This window comes from Oncorhynchus kisutch, linkage group LG17, assembly GCF_002021735.2.
Source record: "Oncorhynchus kisutch isolate 150728-3 linkage group LG17, Okis_V2, whole genome shotgun sequence".
Lineage (NCBI taxonomy): Eukaryota > Metazoa > Chordata > Actinopteri > Salmoniformes > Salmonidae > Oncorhynchus > Oncorhynchus kisutch.
The window spans coordinates 31,034,084-31,050,003 of record NC_034190.2 but is presented as its reverse complement, the minus strand read 5'-3'; the positions used below and the strand labels follow the sequence as shown (position 1 = coordinate 31,050,003).

Sequence of the window (15,920 nt, the reverse complement as noted above, 5' to 3'; positions counted from 1 at the left end):
TTTAGTATTCTCCGATTTGATATACAGTAAGCATACTTCTGGAAACTGGTGACTAATTTTATCTGTATGTGTGTGTGCAAATGCATGCATTTGCATAAAAGACATTTGCATATCTGTCCTGCCTCATTGCTCCACATACTTTTAAAACCCCAGTGTTGATCAGTGACTGTTCACTCCTTTCAGAGCCATTGACACGCAGCACAATGATGATGTCACTGATTCTACTGCTGGGGACACTGGGGCTCCTTGTTCAGGGTGAGAGACACTTTGATTTGATTCATAATGTGTTTGGCTTCAGAGTTACACTTCATTCGTTATTTTAACCTGACACGCTATGCTTGATAGGCTATGCTTTACGATATGGTTGTTGTTGTGAGAACCTTACTAATCAACCTTTCTTCACTTTTGTTTATTTTTCAGAATCATCAGCAGATATAATTCTGACTCAGTCTCCTAAATCTCAGTCTGTTAGTCCAGGAGAGATTGTCTCTATCAGCTGTACAGCCAGTTCAAGTACTGGTAATTATCTCCACTGGTACCTGCAGAAACCTGGAGAAGCTCATAAACTCCTGATTTATACTGCTACAAACCGTCAGTCTGGGATTCCAGGTCGTTTCAGTGGGAGTGGATCTGGTAGTTCATTAACTCATTACACTCTGACCATCAGTGGAGTCCAGGCTGAAGATGCAGGAGATTACTACTGTCAGCAGGGTAACAGCTCTCCGTTCACACAGTGTTAGAGCGTCGTACAAAAACCTCCCTCAGCTAAAGAGGAACTGCTCTGACTCAACAGCTGCAGAGCTACAGAGTCTCCCGTATTCTAAACACCAATTCTTCTAAATATGACGCATACTGTACATATCTCTCAATATATTCTGCAAAAATGTTAAATCACTGTAAAAAACACAAGGACCACTAAGGATACAGAGCTGTAGAAAATGATTTCTTTTGAAGGACATGTTAAGCAAAATGAAAAATAGATTTAGATAATTTTTTTAACGCTTTGATTTCTATTCAAATTGTAAGAAGCACCAATTTCAGTACGCAATAGCAAGAATGTTGACCCTGTCCGAACCCAACTATTCATGCCCTACTCAACTTCTACACCGCTCCAACCTTGACAGAGTGAATACAGTCATATCGTTTGCATTCAAGAAGTACTAGTTTGATATCATTATGATACAGTATATATATTTTTTGTATAATATATATATATATTTTCATAGGGGACAATGCACATGAATCAACATCAATCTTACAATAATGCAACATCCAGGTAAATGTGCCGGGGTTAGCCAAAAGCTAATTTGCACCTGTAGTCCCAGGGCAGGTAAGGGCAATCACACAGCCACAATACAAATACTTAATTAAACAATACAAAGTACAAATACATTACATCCAATAATATATAATTCTAACAACAACTAATTATTCGTAATAAAAACACTTTCATCAACTGTCGTCTTACATATAAGGAACTACAGATAACTCTTGTAAAGGTTTGGAAAGAGTTGAGCCATGTTTTCAATTTAAATGTAAAAGTACAATAATCAGTGCAGCTTCTCAAGTCCATGGGCATTGCATTCCAGTATATTGTATCTCTAACAGAAAAGGCAGATTGAGCGAATATACTGTGTCAAAAAGGGACAAATGCAATCTCCTGTAGTTACTGCCTTTGTTATCTTGGAGGTGCCTTCCTTGAGCATGAAATGCCAGCATAGGGGTGGAGGGGCAACACCATGCAGGATCTTAAAGACAAGGCTTGCATCTACATACTGCTTAAACCTATCCAGACTGAAATAATCATGTTTGTGAAGGATGTGAATGGTGGTAACTGTTTGGGTTGGTATCAAACATCTTAAGTGTTTGTTTGCAGAGTGATTCAATTGGTGTCAGAATAGAAGCTCCTGCTTGTGAGGCAATCTCTCATCAGATCTCTCATCCATTTAGAAACGTATAACATAGCTTCAGCTAACTTGTAAACAATTTTTGGAGTGTGCATACATGAATGTATCATCTTCCTACATATGCATGTTAACTTGTGGGCAAGATAGTGGGAGATCATTTATATAGAGGAGGACCAAAGTGCAGCGTGGTACTTATCCATAATATTTTTAATGAAGAATGAATAGGGGAACAAAAACAACAAAACGACAAACGAACAGTTCTGACAGGTGCAACAAACCAGAAAATAATCACCCACAACTCAAAGTGGGAAAACAGGCTACCTAAGTATGGTTCTCGATCAGAGACAACGATTGCCAGCTGCCTCTGATTGGGAACCAAACCAGGCCAAACACATAGAAATAGAAAACATAGAACACGAAACATAGAATACCCACCCACATCACACCCTGACCAAACTAAAAATAGAAACATACAAAGCAATCTACGGTCAGGGCGTGACAGATGGTAAACAGAAGGGGGCCTAATATTGACCCTTGTGAGACCCCAATGTTATAGTAAAGAAAGTATGACAGTGTCCCCCAGACAAACCTTTTGACTTCTGTTTGTCAGATAGGAATACATCTAACATATATCTTTCACAAATAAATGTAGTTTACGTAGCCATAAAAGACCTGCAAGTGAAGTCCCCAACTTGAACGTCATGCAAAGTCTAACGTGAAGTCTGGTTCCTCAGCCATAGTCAGACACACACACCTGCCCCAGTCCCAGAGGGTTTGAGGCTGGGAGATTGTGTTCTGTGGTGAGGCTGAAAGTGATATTTGCATGGGCAGGGTTACTGCAACACTCCCAGAATAGAGCAGCACAGTAGCCAGATGTTCACCTGTCCCAGATAGTTCCAGTGAGTTTAGAGCACATGGTTTCAGTATTAGTAACATCATGAAGACCAGTGTGTTTAGAGCACATAGCTTCAGTATTAGTAACATCATGAAGACCAGTGGGTTTATAATATGTCTTTAGTATTAGTAACATCACGAAGACCAGTGAGTTTAGAACATGTCTTTAGTATTAGTAACATCATAAAGACCAGTGGGTTTAGAACATGTCTTTAGTATTAGTAACATCATAAAGACCAGTGAGTTTAGAACATGTCTTTAGTATTAGTAACATCATAAAGACCAGTGGGTTTAGAACATGTCTTTAGTATTAGTAACATCATAAAGACCAGTGGGTTTAGAACATGTCTTTAGTATTAGTAACATCATAAAGACCAGTGGGTTTAGAGCACATGGATTCAGTTTGAGTCGTACTGTAGATATCCGTTTGACTGGTACCAAATTTGGCCCAATCAGCTAAGCGTTCATTGAGAGAGGTTCATTAACTGAAATGTATCAGTAACATTGTGTTTCATGGCAGAGCTCTCCATTCTTTATGAAAACTAAACAAATCATAAAGAAACATGTCTAATGGTAAACCTCAGTAAAGAATGATATCCAGGCACACAATTTAACATTTTGAACGTCTTTATTATCTCAACATGTCAGAACCAACAGCATTACAGTAATTAGGTTCAGAACACATGTGATATGAAAGCCAAACAGATCTACTTGACATCAGAATCAGACATGTGTTCTGTTCTTTGTTCCACTATGCTAAAAGCTCCTGCTGGAGGAAGGATTCCCACACAGGATCCAGCCCAGCATTAGATCAGTGTGCTGGTATTGCTGGAACAGTAAGAAGGAGAGGTGCAGAGTAAAAACAGTGGAGTCAGAGGGGGGAGCTCATTAATCAGAACACTGGTCTCTCCTCAGTGTCTCAGAGAGAGGAGACTGGGAGCCCTGGGTGGCCTCACAGGTCACAGAGCCCACCTTCTTCCACTGGTCGACAGGGAGGGTTAGGGTGCTGCTCCAGCTGTAGTGGCCGTCCTTCTCCAGGACCCCGGGGCTCCCGGTCACCTCCCAGGTGTTGCTGCTGCTGCCGTCCACCTTCCAGCTCAGCTTCCAGTCTGAGGGGAAGCCCTTGTTGGCCAGGCACATGAGAGTGGCCTTCCCCTGCTGCAGCTCCACACTGGAGGGGGGCAGGACTGTCAGGGTGGGACGAACATCACCTAAAAGACAGGTGGGAAGTTATGGAGAGGGGAACTATCAATCATCAGACTGATATGACAATAATGATGCAGCAGTTTAACATCTTAGCTGTAAATTACTTTTTTTTTTCCATCAGTAGGTTTCTGTTCCTCATACAGACAGTCAGTTTATCACACTTCCCTTTGAGTAGCTACTGAAGCATATTATAACTACATGAGATGACTGAAAATACAATCAACTATCTTCAAAATTGTACTATTTAAAATGTGAAATATTCCTCCCTTACTGTAATGGAATAAACTCATAGGAATCAAACTGCATTTCATTATTAATTATTATGATGATTCTTTTAAAGAACATTTCACAGAATGTATGAACAATTCTTAAATTATGAATTAAATTACAATTGGTTGATAATATGCCTGTGCTGAGGAAATATTCCAGTTGACTGTAAACATCTAACAATGAAATACATTTCATTTAAAAGACACACTAAAACATTTAAGTTTTAATTTTTCGAAGGAAAATGAATAAAGTTACGTGTAATTTACAAGATATTGTATCAAATTGAAAATAAACCTATATTCATATGAACAGCAGAAAAGCTGGACTTCACAAGATAGCAAGTCTTTTCAATAGATAGCAAATCTAAGCAATACCTTGCAGCTGAATGCTGAAGGAGTGAATTAAGTTGAATATAACCATCTTACAACAATTATATACATTTAAAAGACACATTTAAATAAAATGAATAGTGATATTATTTACGAGACTAGGTCTGTTAACCATAAATAATAGCTTAATATTTGAGGTTTAACCAAAATATATTTTTATACAAATGGGGACTCTTATGAAGAGAATAACTCTTTAACCAAAAACATAACTATGCATAGCATTTATTTCCATTTTAATCTTAGTTTCTTCTCTCACAAGATCATCAGTGCATCTATATGCAAGGTCAGAACATTTTCTTTATTAGAGGTAGGTAAACTTACTTCCAACATCCAGTCTAGTGCCTCCACCAAAAGTGTACCACAGTGATACAATCTCATTCAGCGGCCGTACAAAAACCTCTGACACTATAGAGACACTGCCTTTGCTCTTTGTAAAGCTACATTAATCTAAACCACTCTTATTTCAACAGTATCTCTGTTCCAAATGAATACACACTGTATAACCTTGTTTGATATATTACATCTTGAATAGGCATTTTGATTTAACTAAGTTTACTTTAAGGAAAATAAATGCAAAACAAATTCTCCAAGAATAAATATACATTTCTACCTTCTATTTAAGGGAGTTGTAATATTGTTAAGAAAATTAATTTGGATTTTGATATCAGAGGTCAAGATCAAGAACTGAATACTTACTGCCAACACTCAGTTTGGTCCCTCCACCGAAAGTCCACCACAGTGATAGATTCTGATTGACTGGCTGGACAAAAACCTCTAGACAGACACAGAGGGGAATGATAACAGAGACATGGAACTGATGCCCCCTACTGGTCCACTCTGGAACTCCAGTAGACTGGACACATTCACTTTCCCCATTGAACTTTCAACATTTTGAAAATGGCTGGTTGACTAGGTTGATGTGCAGTGCCTTCAGAAAGTATTCACACCCTTTGACTTTTTACACATTTTGTTGTCTAACAGCCTGAATTGAATGGGGACTTTTTAAGATAGTTACAGAGTGTGATGGCTGTGATAGGAGAAAACTGAGCATGGATCAACAACATTATACGGTAGTTACTCCTCAATACAGTACTAACCTAAACGACAGAGTGAAAAGAAGGAAGCCTGTGCAGAATACAAATATTCCAAAACATTCATCCTGTTTGGAATAAGGCACTAAAGTAAAACTGCAAAAATGTGGCATTGAAATTAACTTTATGTCCTGAAAGCAAAGTGTTATGTTTTGGACAAATCCAATAAAACACATTACTGAGTACCACTCTTCATATTTTCAAGCATAGTGGAGGCTCCATATTATGGGTATGGTTCTCATCGGCAAGGACTCTGGAGTTTTTTGGAGGGATAAATTAAATTGAATGAAGCTAAGCACAGGCACAATCTTAGAGGAAAAGTTGGTTCAGTCTGCTTTCCACCAGAAACTGGGAGACTAGCTTAGAACAAATAGATGAGTCTAGAATCTATATTGACTGCGAATAGTATTGACAGACCCACCCATCCACGTTGTATAGTCAGTCATCTGTGGATCTGATCAAGTTCACAAAGACTAAGTGAGACTTTATAAGGACTGTGAGTTATGGTTGGAGAGAATGTTTGAGATGTTGACAGTTACTGTAAAAGGTTGAGGTTTCAACTGATAAAAGATAATACTTGGACAGTGAAACTACCTCAATCAAGAAACAAAGGAGACAATAAATAGAGGGATAGAAGAAGGAAAGTCAATGAAGAGATGAAGGGAGAATGTCAGTAGGCTACATATGAGAACTCATAGTTGCTTCCCACTCTTTATGCAAATGACCAGATATTGTCAATAGCTTCCAAATTAAGATAACATAAGATAGCAGTCATGGTAGATTTCTGCTAGATTTATCTGTGTCAGGTATGACATTAAAGGTGCAATCATCCCACTGGGCAGATGTCATTTCAATGTCTGTTTCACATTGGTTTAACATAATTTCATTGAAATGATGTGGAAACGTGGCGTAGCGGTTTAAGGCACTGCATCGCAGTGATTGAGGCGTCATTACAGACCTGAGGTTGATCCCAGGCTGTGTCACAGCTGGCCATGACCGGGAGACCCATGAAGCATCGCACAATTGGGCCAGCGTCTTCCGGGTTAGGTAAGAGTTTGGCCGGCCTGGATTTCCTTGTCCCATCAAGCTCTAGCGACTTCTTGTGGTGGAAAAAGCGCCTGCAAGCTGATCTCGGTTGCCAGCTGGACAGTGTTTCCTCCAACACATTGCTGTGGCTGGCTTCGAGTTCAGTGAGTAGTGTGTCAAGAAGCAGTGCGGCTTTCCAGGATTGTGTTTCGGAGGACGCATGGCTCTCGACCTTCGCCTCTCCTGAGTCCATAGGGGAGTTGCTGTGATGAGACAAGACTGTAAATTACAAATTGGGGAGAAAAGGGGGTAAATCTAAAACAACAAAAAACACACACACAGCTCATCAGGAGGAATCTGACCAGAGGCAGTTAACCCACACCTTTCACTTACTATCACTCTATGACATGAGATCAAGAGAAGAGAAAAACTTGTGAGGATTTCATGCACTCTGTTTACTAGTGTAGAGACTGTTTTAACAGTATATATATTTTTTAGAAACAAATAATTAAATGTCTAAAGTCTACTGTCTTCCAGATATCTCTTAGATCTCTTATCTTTCATCGACCACGGAGCACCTGAACTCCTCCAGCACATCCTGCATGGACCCCACCTCCCTGGATTCAGGTCGCCTGATTTCAAACATCGTCCTGTGGCTGTGCTGTGTGGTATGACTGCTATGACTGTCAGTCCTCCCTCCTATCTTGAGTCCCCAGTGTGGATGCAAGGATTGACACACCATGAGATTGACATTATACTGTAGTTTAAAACATATTTTGAAACTATAAACAGTTTTTTGGGGTTATGATAGGATGGTGAAAAGCATGATCTGACGCACACCCCCAAAATGTTTCAATAGGTGCTGACTAATGGAAACTAAACTGGATAAAAATAAATAAAGTTGTACACTACATATGCTCCTAACAACTGATTGGGTATATAGAGTGTGTAACTTTAATTTCATATGGATCTGGGGGAGCTTGTACAGAGCACCACTACGGTCCATCTTGAGAAGGTCTGAAACATACAGAGGCAGTAATTATACTGTTAAACTTAATTGACCTACTGAGACTGACAACCACTGTTGATGGACATAAACCACTGTGTAAGTGGGTCAAACTACGCCTCATTTAAGATATAGTTGTTACCTTGTGTGGTTTATGATTTCAGTATTCTCAAATGTAATATACAGTAGGCCTGTTGACTTCTTTTATCTGTGTGATGTCTTTGCGTAAAATATTGGGGTTTTGCATATCTGTCCTGCCTCATTGCTCCACATACTTTTAAAACCCCAGTGTTGATCAGTGACTGTTCACTCCTTTCAGAGCCACTGACACGCAGCATAATGATGATGTCACTGATTCTACTGCTGGGGACATTGGGGCTCCTTTTTCAGGGTGAGAGACACTTTGACTAACTTTGATTCATGATGGATTTGATTTCAGAATTACATTTCATTCGTGAATATTGAAGATATTAATAAAAACAAATCTGATTTTGCCTGATATGTTTCATGATAGAATGTGGAAGATTATAAATGTCTGATTGTTGTGATAACCTTACTAATCATCCTTTCTTCACTTTTGTTTTATTTTTCAGAATCATCAGCAGATATCATTCTGACTCAGTCTCCTAAATCTCAGTCTGTTAGTCCAGGAGAGACTGTCTCTATCAGCTGTACAGCCAGTTCAAGTACTAGTGATTATCTCCACTGGTACCTGCAGAAACCTGGAGAAGCTCCTAAACTCCTGGTTTATGCTGCTACAACCCGTCATTCTGGGATTCCAGGTCGTTTCAGTGGGAGTGGATATGGTAGTCCTTATACTCATTACACTCTGACCATCAGTGGAGTCCAGGCTGAAGATGCAGGAGATTACTACTGTCAGCAGGGTGTCAGCTTTCCATTCTCACAGTGTTAGAGCGTCGTACAAAAACCTCCTTCAGCTAAAGAGGAACTATATATTTTCATAGGGGACAATGCACATAAATCAACATCAATCTTACAATAATGCAACATCCAGGTAAATGTGCCGGGGTTAGCCAAAAGCTATTTTGTACCTGTAGTCCCAGGGCAGGTAAGGGCAATCACACAGCCACAATACAAATACTTAATTAAACAATACAAAGTACAAATACATTACATCCAATAATATATAATTCTAACAACAACAAATTATTCGCAATAAAAACACTGTTGTCTTACATATAAGGAACTACAGATAACTCTTGTAAAGGTTTGGAAAGAGTTGAGCCATGTTTTCAATTTAAATTTAAAAGTACAATAATCAGTGCAGCTTCTCAAGTCCATGGGCATTGCATTCCAGTATATTGTAGCTCTAACAGAGAAGGCAGATTGAGCGAATATACTGTGTCAAAAAGGGACAAATGCAATCCCATGTAGTTACTGCCCTTGTTATCTTGGAGGTGCCTTCCTTGAGCATGAAATGCCAGCATAGGGGTGGAGGGGCAACACCATGCAGGATCTTAAAGACAAGGCTTGCATCTACATACTGCTTAAACCTATCCAGACTGAATTAATCATGTTTGTGAATGATGTGATAATGGTGGTAACTGTTTGGGTTGGTATCAAACATCTTAAGTGTTTGTTTGCAGAGTGATTCAATTGGTTTCAGAATAGAAGCTCCTGCTTGTGAGGCAATATCTCAGATGTGAGAAGATCATAGCAAGCAGATATAGTTAGGCGGCCTCCAGAAGAAGTTACAGTTTTATAAACCTAGTGTTGGATAATCCAAACTTGACCGTGTTAACCAACCTTCTTCATGTATCTTAAAGTTGGACTCCAAAATGACGCCGAGATACCTGAAGAGAGACACAACGTTCAGATTCTCCCCATTAACAAGAACAGCTTGTTGGGAAGAATCAATGGATTTTTTTAGATAAGTACAGAAAAACAGTCTTGTAATGCAGGTAATATGCAGGTAATAATCAGTCATCCATTTAGAAACATATAACATAGCTTCAGTTAACTTGTGAACAATTTTTGGAGTGTACATACATGAATGTATCGTATTCATACATATGCATGTTAACTTGTGGGCAAGTAAGTGGGAGATCATTTATATAGAGGAGGACCAAAGTGCAGTGTCGATCAGAGACAACGATTGCCAGCTGCCTCTGATTGGGAACCATACCAGGCCAAACACATAGAAATAGAAAACATAGAACATGAAACATAGAATACCCACCCACATCACACCCTGACCAAACTAAAAATAGAAACATACAAAGCAATCTACGGTCAGGGCGTGACAGATGGTAAACAGAAGGGGGCCTAATATTGACCCTTGTGAGACCCCAATGTAGTAAAGAAAGTCTGACAGTGTCCCCCAGACGAACCTTTTGACTTCTGTTTGTCAGATAGGAATACATCTAACATATGTCTTTCACAAATAAATGTAGTTTACGTAGCCATAAAATATCTGCGAGTGAAGTCCCCAACTTGAACGTCATGCAAAGTCTAACATGAAGTCTGGTTTCTCAGCCATAGTCAGACACACACACCTGCCCCAGTCCCAGAGGGTTTGAGGCTGGGAGATTGTGTTCTGTGGTGAGGCTGAAAGAGATATTTGCATGGGCAGGGTTACTGCAACACTCCCAGAATAGAGCAGCACAGTAGCCAGATGTTCACCTGTCCCCAGATAGTTCCAGTGAGTTTAGAGCACATGGTTTCAGTATTAGTAACATCATGAAGACTAGTGGATTTAGAGCACATGGTTTCAGTATGAGTAACATCATGAAGACCAGTGTGTTTAGAGCACATGGCTTCAGTATTAGTAACATCACGAACATCCCTGGAGAGACCTGAAAATAGCTGTGCAGCAATGCTCCCCATCCAACCTGACCGAGCTTGAGAGGATCTGCAGAGAGGAATGGGAGAAACTACCCAAATACAGGTGTGACATGCCTATAGCGTCTTACCCAAGAAGACTCTAGACTGTAATTGCTGCCAAAGGTGCTTCAACAAAGTACTGAGTAAATAGTCTGAATACTTATGTAAATGTGATACTTCCAATTGTTTTCTAATACACTTGCAAACATTTTTTAAAACTGCAATCCCGTTAACGGGATCGATATGACAACAGCCAGTGAAAGTGCAGGGCGCCAAATTCAAACAACAGAAATCTCATCATTAAAATTCCTCAAGCATACAAGTATTTCACACCATTTTAAAGATACACTTCCTGTTAATCCCACAACAGTGTCCGATTTCAAAAAGGATTTACAGCGAAAGCACCACAAACGATTATGTTAGGTCACCGCAAAATCACAGAAAAACACAGCCATTTTTCCAGACAAAGACAGGAGTCACAAAAAGCAGAAATAGAGATAAAATGAATCACTAACCTTTGATTATCTTCAGCAGATGACACTCATAGGAGTTCATGTTACATAATACATATATGTTTTGTTTGATAAAGTTCATATTTATATCCAAAAACCTCAGTTTACATTGGCGCCATGTTCAGAAATGCTTCCAAAATATCCGGAGAAATTGCAGAGAGCCACATCAAATAACAGAAATACTCATCATAAACTTTGATGAAAGATACATGTTTTTACATAGAATTAAAGATACACTTGTTCTTAATGCAACCGCTGTGTTAGATTTCAAATAAGCTTTATGGCAAAAGCACAATATTCAATAATCTGAGAACAGTGTTCAGCCACAAAAGCAAGCCATACAGTTACCCGCCAAATAGTGAAATCAACAAAAGTCATAAATAGCATTATAAATCTTCACTTACCTTTGCTGATCTTCATCGGAATGCACTCCCAGGACTCCCACTTCCACAAGAAATGTTTGTTTTGCTCGGTAATGTCCATCATTTATGACCAAATAGATACTTTTGTTAGCACATTTGGTAAAAAAAATCAAAAGTTATGAAGCGTGTTCACTAAAAGCAGACGAAATGTTAAAAAGTTCCATAACAGTCAGTAGAAACATGTCAAACTATTTATTGAATCAATCTTTAGGATGTTTTTAACATAAATCTTCAATAATGTTCCAACCGGGGAATTCCATTGTCTTCAGAAGTATGATGGAACATAGCTCGCTCTCGCATGAACGTGCATGGTCAGTGCATGTTGAAGTCATGGTAGACCTTACTCATTCCCTTCTGCTTCGGCCCCATCTCACAGTAGAAGCACCAGACAAGGTTCTAAAGACTGTTGACATCTAGTGGAAGCCGTATGAAGTGCAAACGGACCCATATCCCACTGTGTATTCGATAGGCGATGAGTTGAAAACCTACAAAGCTCAGATTTCCCACTTCCTGGTTGGATTTTTCTCTCAGGTTTTTGCCTGCCATATGAGTTCTGATATACTCAGTCATCATTCAAACAGTTTTAGAAACTTCAGAGTGTTTTCTATCCAATAATAATAATAATATGCATATATTAGTAACTGGGACTGAGGAGCAGGCAGTTTACTCTGGGCACCTCTGGGCACCTTTTCATCCAAGCTACTCAATACTGCCCCTGCAGCCATAAGAAGTTAAATGTTTTTTGCTTTGTCATTATGGGGTATTGTGTGTAGATTGATGAGGAAAACAATTCACTCAGTTTTAGAATAAGGCTGTAATGTAACAAATTGTGGAACAAGTCAAGGGGTCTGAATACGTTCCGAATGAGCTGCATATCAGCCCTCTGATTGAAATGAAGATCAAGACATGCTGCTCTGTTCTCCGCCAGCACCTAGGGCTTTCCTTGCAGCACTCGACCACATGATGAGACACTAATCAAGATAAGACAAAACTAGAGTCTGCTGGACTTGCTTTTTGGAATGTGGTGTCAAAAAAGCTTTATTACGGACAACCTCTCCCCATCTTTACAACCATTGAATATATATGTTTTGGCCATGACAGTTTTCAATCTAAGGTAACACCAAGTAATTTAATCTCCTCAACAGCCACACCATTCATTTACAGATTCATCTGAGGTCTAGAACTTAGGGAATCATTTGTACCAAATACATTGCTCTTAGTTTTAGAGATGTTCAGGACCAGTTTATTACTGGCCACTCAATCCAAAACAGACTGCAACCCTTTGTTAAGGGTTTCAGTGACTTCATTAGCTGTGGTTGCTGATGCGTATATGGTTGAATCATCAGCATACATGGACACTTATGCCTTGTTTAATGCCAGTGGCAGGTCATTGGTAAAAATAGAAAAGAGTAGAGGAACTAGAGAGCTGCCCTGCGGTACACCACACTTTACATGTTTGACATTAGAGAATCTTCCATTAGAGAATCCTCTGAGTACTATTAGATAGATAGCTATGAATCCATGATATGGCAGAGGTTGAAAAGCCATAACACATACATTTTCTCAACACCAGGTTATCGTCAATAATGTTTCATTTTCGTAATTTAGCAGATACTTTTATCCAGAGCGATTTACAGTAGTGAGTGTACACATTTTTGTACTGGTCCCCCATGGGAATCAAACCCACAACCCTGGTGTTGCAAGCAACATGCTCTACCTACTGAGCCATAAGGGACCAGTCTGTCTCTTTCAAATTCGGGCTGCTTGATTTTGTACTCCGTCTTGCAGCTGTGCTGTGCGCTGGGCCTTCCTGTTAACATAGCTGGCCTGGTGGTCATCCTGCACCGCTCATCCCATTGCCCTAACTTCACCCTGTGCCTCATGCTGAACCCAGCGTCCCCCGACATCCTGTTCCTGGCCACGGTGCCGGTGCGGATCTATACATTCCTGCACGGCTGGACTCTGCGCAGTGTCCCCTGTAAGCTAGCCATTTTCTACTCTAATCGTCGTCCAACGCCTTCTCCACGTGCTCTACCCACAGAAGTGGAACTGGCTGGGAAGCAAGGGGAGGCGGCGCTGCTCCTGGCCCTGTGGTGGCTCGCCTGCATCCTGACTGCCCCCGATGTGGCCACTCACAAAGTAGACGATGGCAAGCTCAAGTGCAGGCGACACACAGGCTCCTATGCTGAAAGAGCAGTTGTCCTGTCTTGGAGACCCTACTGAAGTTTGTGGTCCCATTCTCTGTGTGGTCATGTCCTACATCTGCCTCCACCGGCGGTTGAACTGCTCAATTGAGGCGTCGGCAGTGCTGCTGTGCCACAGGAGCGAAGCAGCACATGTCGTCCGGAGCTTTACGTTTATCAACAGCTGCCTGGACCCCTTCTTGTACGTCTTCATCTCACAAAGGAGGCCAAGTAATCGTCTGAGCGCAGGATGCAGGTTCTCCCAAAATGAAATATACATTTTTAAGGTGTTGGGTCGCTGACTCTGGGTCTGTATAGCCTGTACTTTTATTTTATTTTGAATAATTTGTTTTACACCCTTTTTCTCCCCAATTGCATGTTATCCAAATGTTTAGTAGTTACTGTCTTGTCTCATCACTTACAGACTCGGGAGCGGCAAAGGTCGAGAGGCATGCGTCCTCCGAAACACAACCCAACCAAGCCACACTGCTTCTTAACACAGCACGCATCCAACCCAGAAGCCAGCCACACCAATGTGTAAGAGGAAACACCATAAACCTAGCAACCTGGTTAGCGTGCACTGCGCCCAAACAGCCAGAGTTGCTAGTGCACGATGAGACAAGGATATCCCTGCCGGCCAAACCCTCCCTAACCCGGATAACACTAGGCCAATTGTGCGCCACCCCATGGGCCTCCCGGTCGCGACAGAGCCTGGGCTCGAGCCCAGAGACTCTGGTGGCACAGCTCCCGGGTGGCGCAGTGCCTTAAACCACTGCGCCACCCGGGAGGCTAGCCTGTACTTTCTATGTATCCATATGGTAGCCTAGATTTGTTCCTTTAGTGACCTATCGCCCTTCAAGGTTGACCTCCATTGGTCAAATCCATATTCTATTCCTTCTCAGCTCTCCTATACATAAAGAAATAGATTTGGATTTCATGAATAAATATTTTATTTATTTATCTTGAAGTAGTCTACAGCTAGGCTAGTTCTGCTTTGGTTCAGAGGAGCTCTAACTTCTAAGTGTTGGACTATTTCATCATACTGTCACGCCCTGACCATAGAGAGCTGTTTATTCTCTATGTTGGATAGGTCGGGGTGTGATTAAGAATGGGTTATCTAGGGGAATTATATATCTATTTTGGCCTGATATGGTTCCCAATCAGAGGCAGCTGTTTATCGTTGTTTAGCAGCTGTTTAGGTAGCCATTTCCCCATTGTATTTGTGGGATCTTGACTATGTTTGTGTGTAGTTGCTTTCTGCACTGTAGCTTCTGCATGTAGCTTCACGTTTCGTTTATTCGCTTTATTGTTTTTGTGCTTTAAGTTTCTCTGCTTTAAGTTTCTCTTCCAAATAATAGCATGGAAATATACCACGCTGCATCTTGGTCCACTCCTTATAACGATCGTGACACATACAGTACTGTGTGCCTCATTCTACGTCAAGATCTTGACAGGTACATAATCAGTGGGCACAATGGAAAAACACACTAGATGTATGCAACAACATTTCTGCCTAAATAGATCAATAAAAGCATGAATTTCAAACCTTGCACTAACATGGGTTCAACCATGTTAGTTTCAGTTTAAGCCACGACAAGAAGTGAGACGACTCGCCAACACTGTTTTTCAGATGTAAAAACACCTGATACATGGACAAACAACTTTATCCCCACCCAAAGGATTATGCCTTTCCTTTCAAAATGAGAAAAAAGGCTAAATCCTCAATATTGATACTATAAACCTTGTATTCAACACTATAAGATATATTTTTTATATGAAAGAGCTCAACACCTTTGATATGACTTATATGACTCTGTCAGTACACCCTCCTCCCTCTGCCACCTATCATTAGTCCCCAGTGTAGATGCAAGGATTGACCATACATGAGAACGACACAATACTGTAGTTTAAAACATATTTTGAAACTAGAACCATTATGATAGGGTGACGCACACCCCAAAATGTTTTGTAGAGGTGCTGACTGTATGAAGACAACTGTATAAAACGAAAGAATGAAAGATGTACACTACATATACTCCCAACAATTGAATGAGTTTATGTAGTGTGTGACTTTCTTTTTATACAGATCTGGGGGACCTTGAACTTAAAGTTAAACACCTGCTATACACATCACACAAACGGCCATTACGCAGTGTGGTCAGAGGAGGGT

At 40.4% G+C, this 15,920-nt stretch overlaps 1 protein-coding gene and 1 gene segment (V, D, J or C); both read right to left on the bottom strand.

Annotated features, from left to right (window-relative positions):
• Positions 1-421: 421 nt before the first annotated feature.
• LOC116354388 (uncharacterized) overlaps positions 422-15,920 on the bottom strand; it is a 29,114-nt gene continuing 13,615 nt past the window's right edge. The window contains exon 5 of the transcript XR_004203575.1: positions 422-756. The gene's annotated coding sequence lies outside the window, so the exon portion shown is untranslated. The remainder of the gene's footprint in view (positions 757-15,920) is intronic.
• LOC109907439 (Ig kappa-b4 chain C region-like) lies at positions 3,411-5,108 on the bottom strand (the record flags this gene model as incomplete). The annotated part of the segment is given in 2 exon segments: positions 3,411-4,012; positions 4,988-5,108. Coding segments are annotated over 2 exon segments (444 nt in total), but the record flags the coding sequence as incomplete, so codon positions are not given.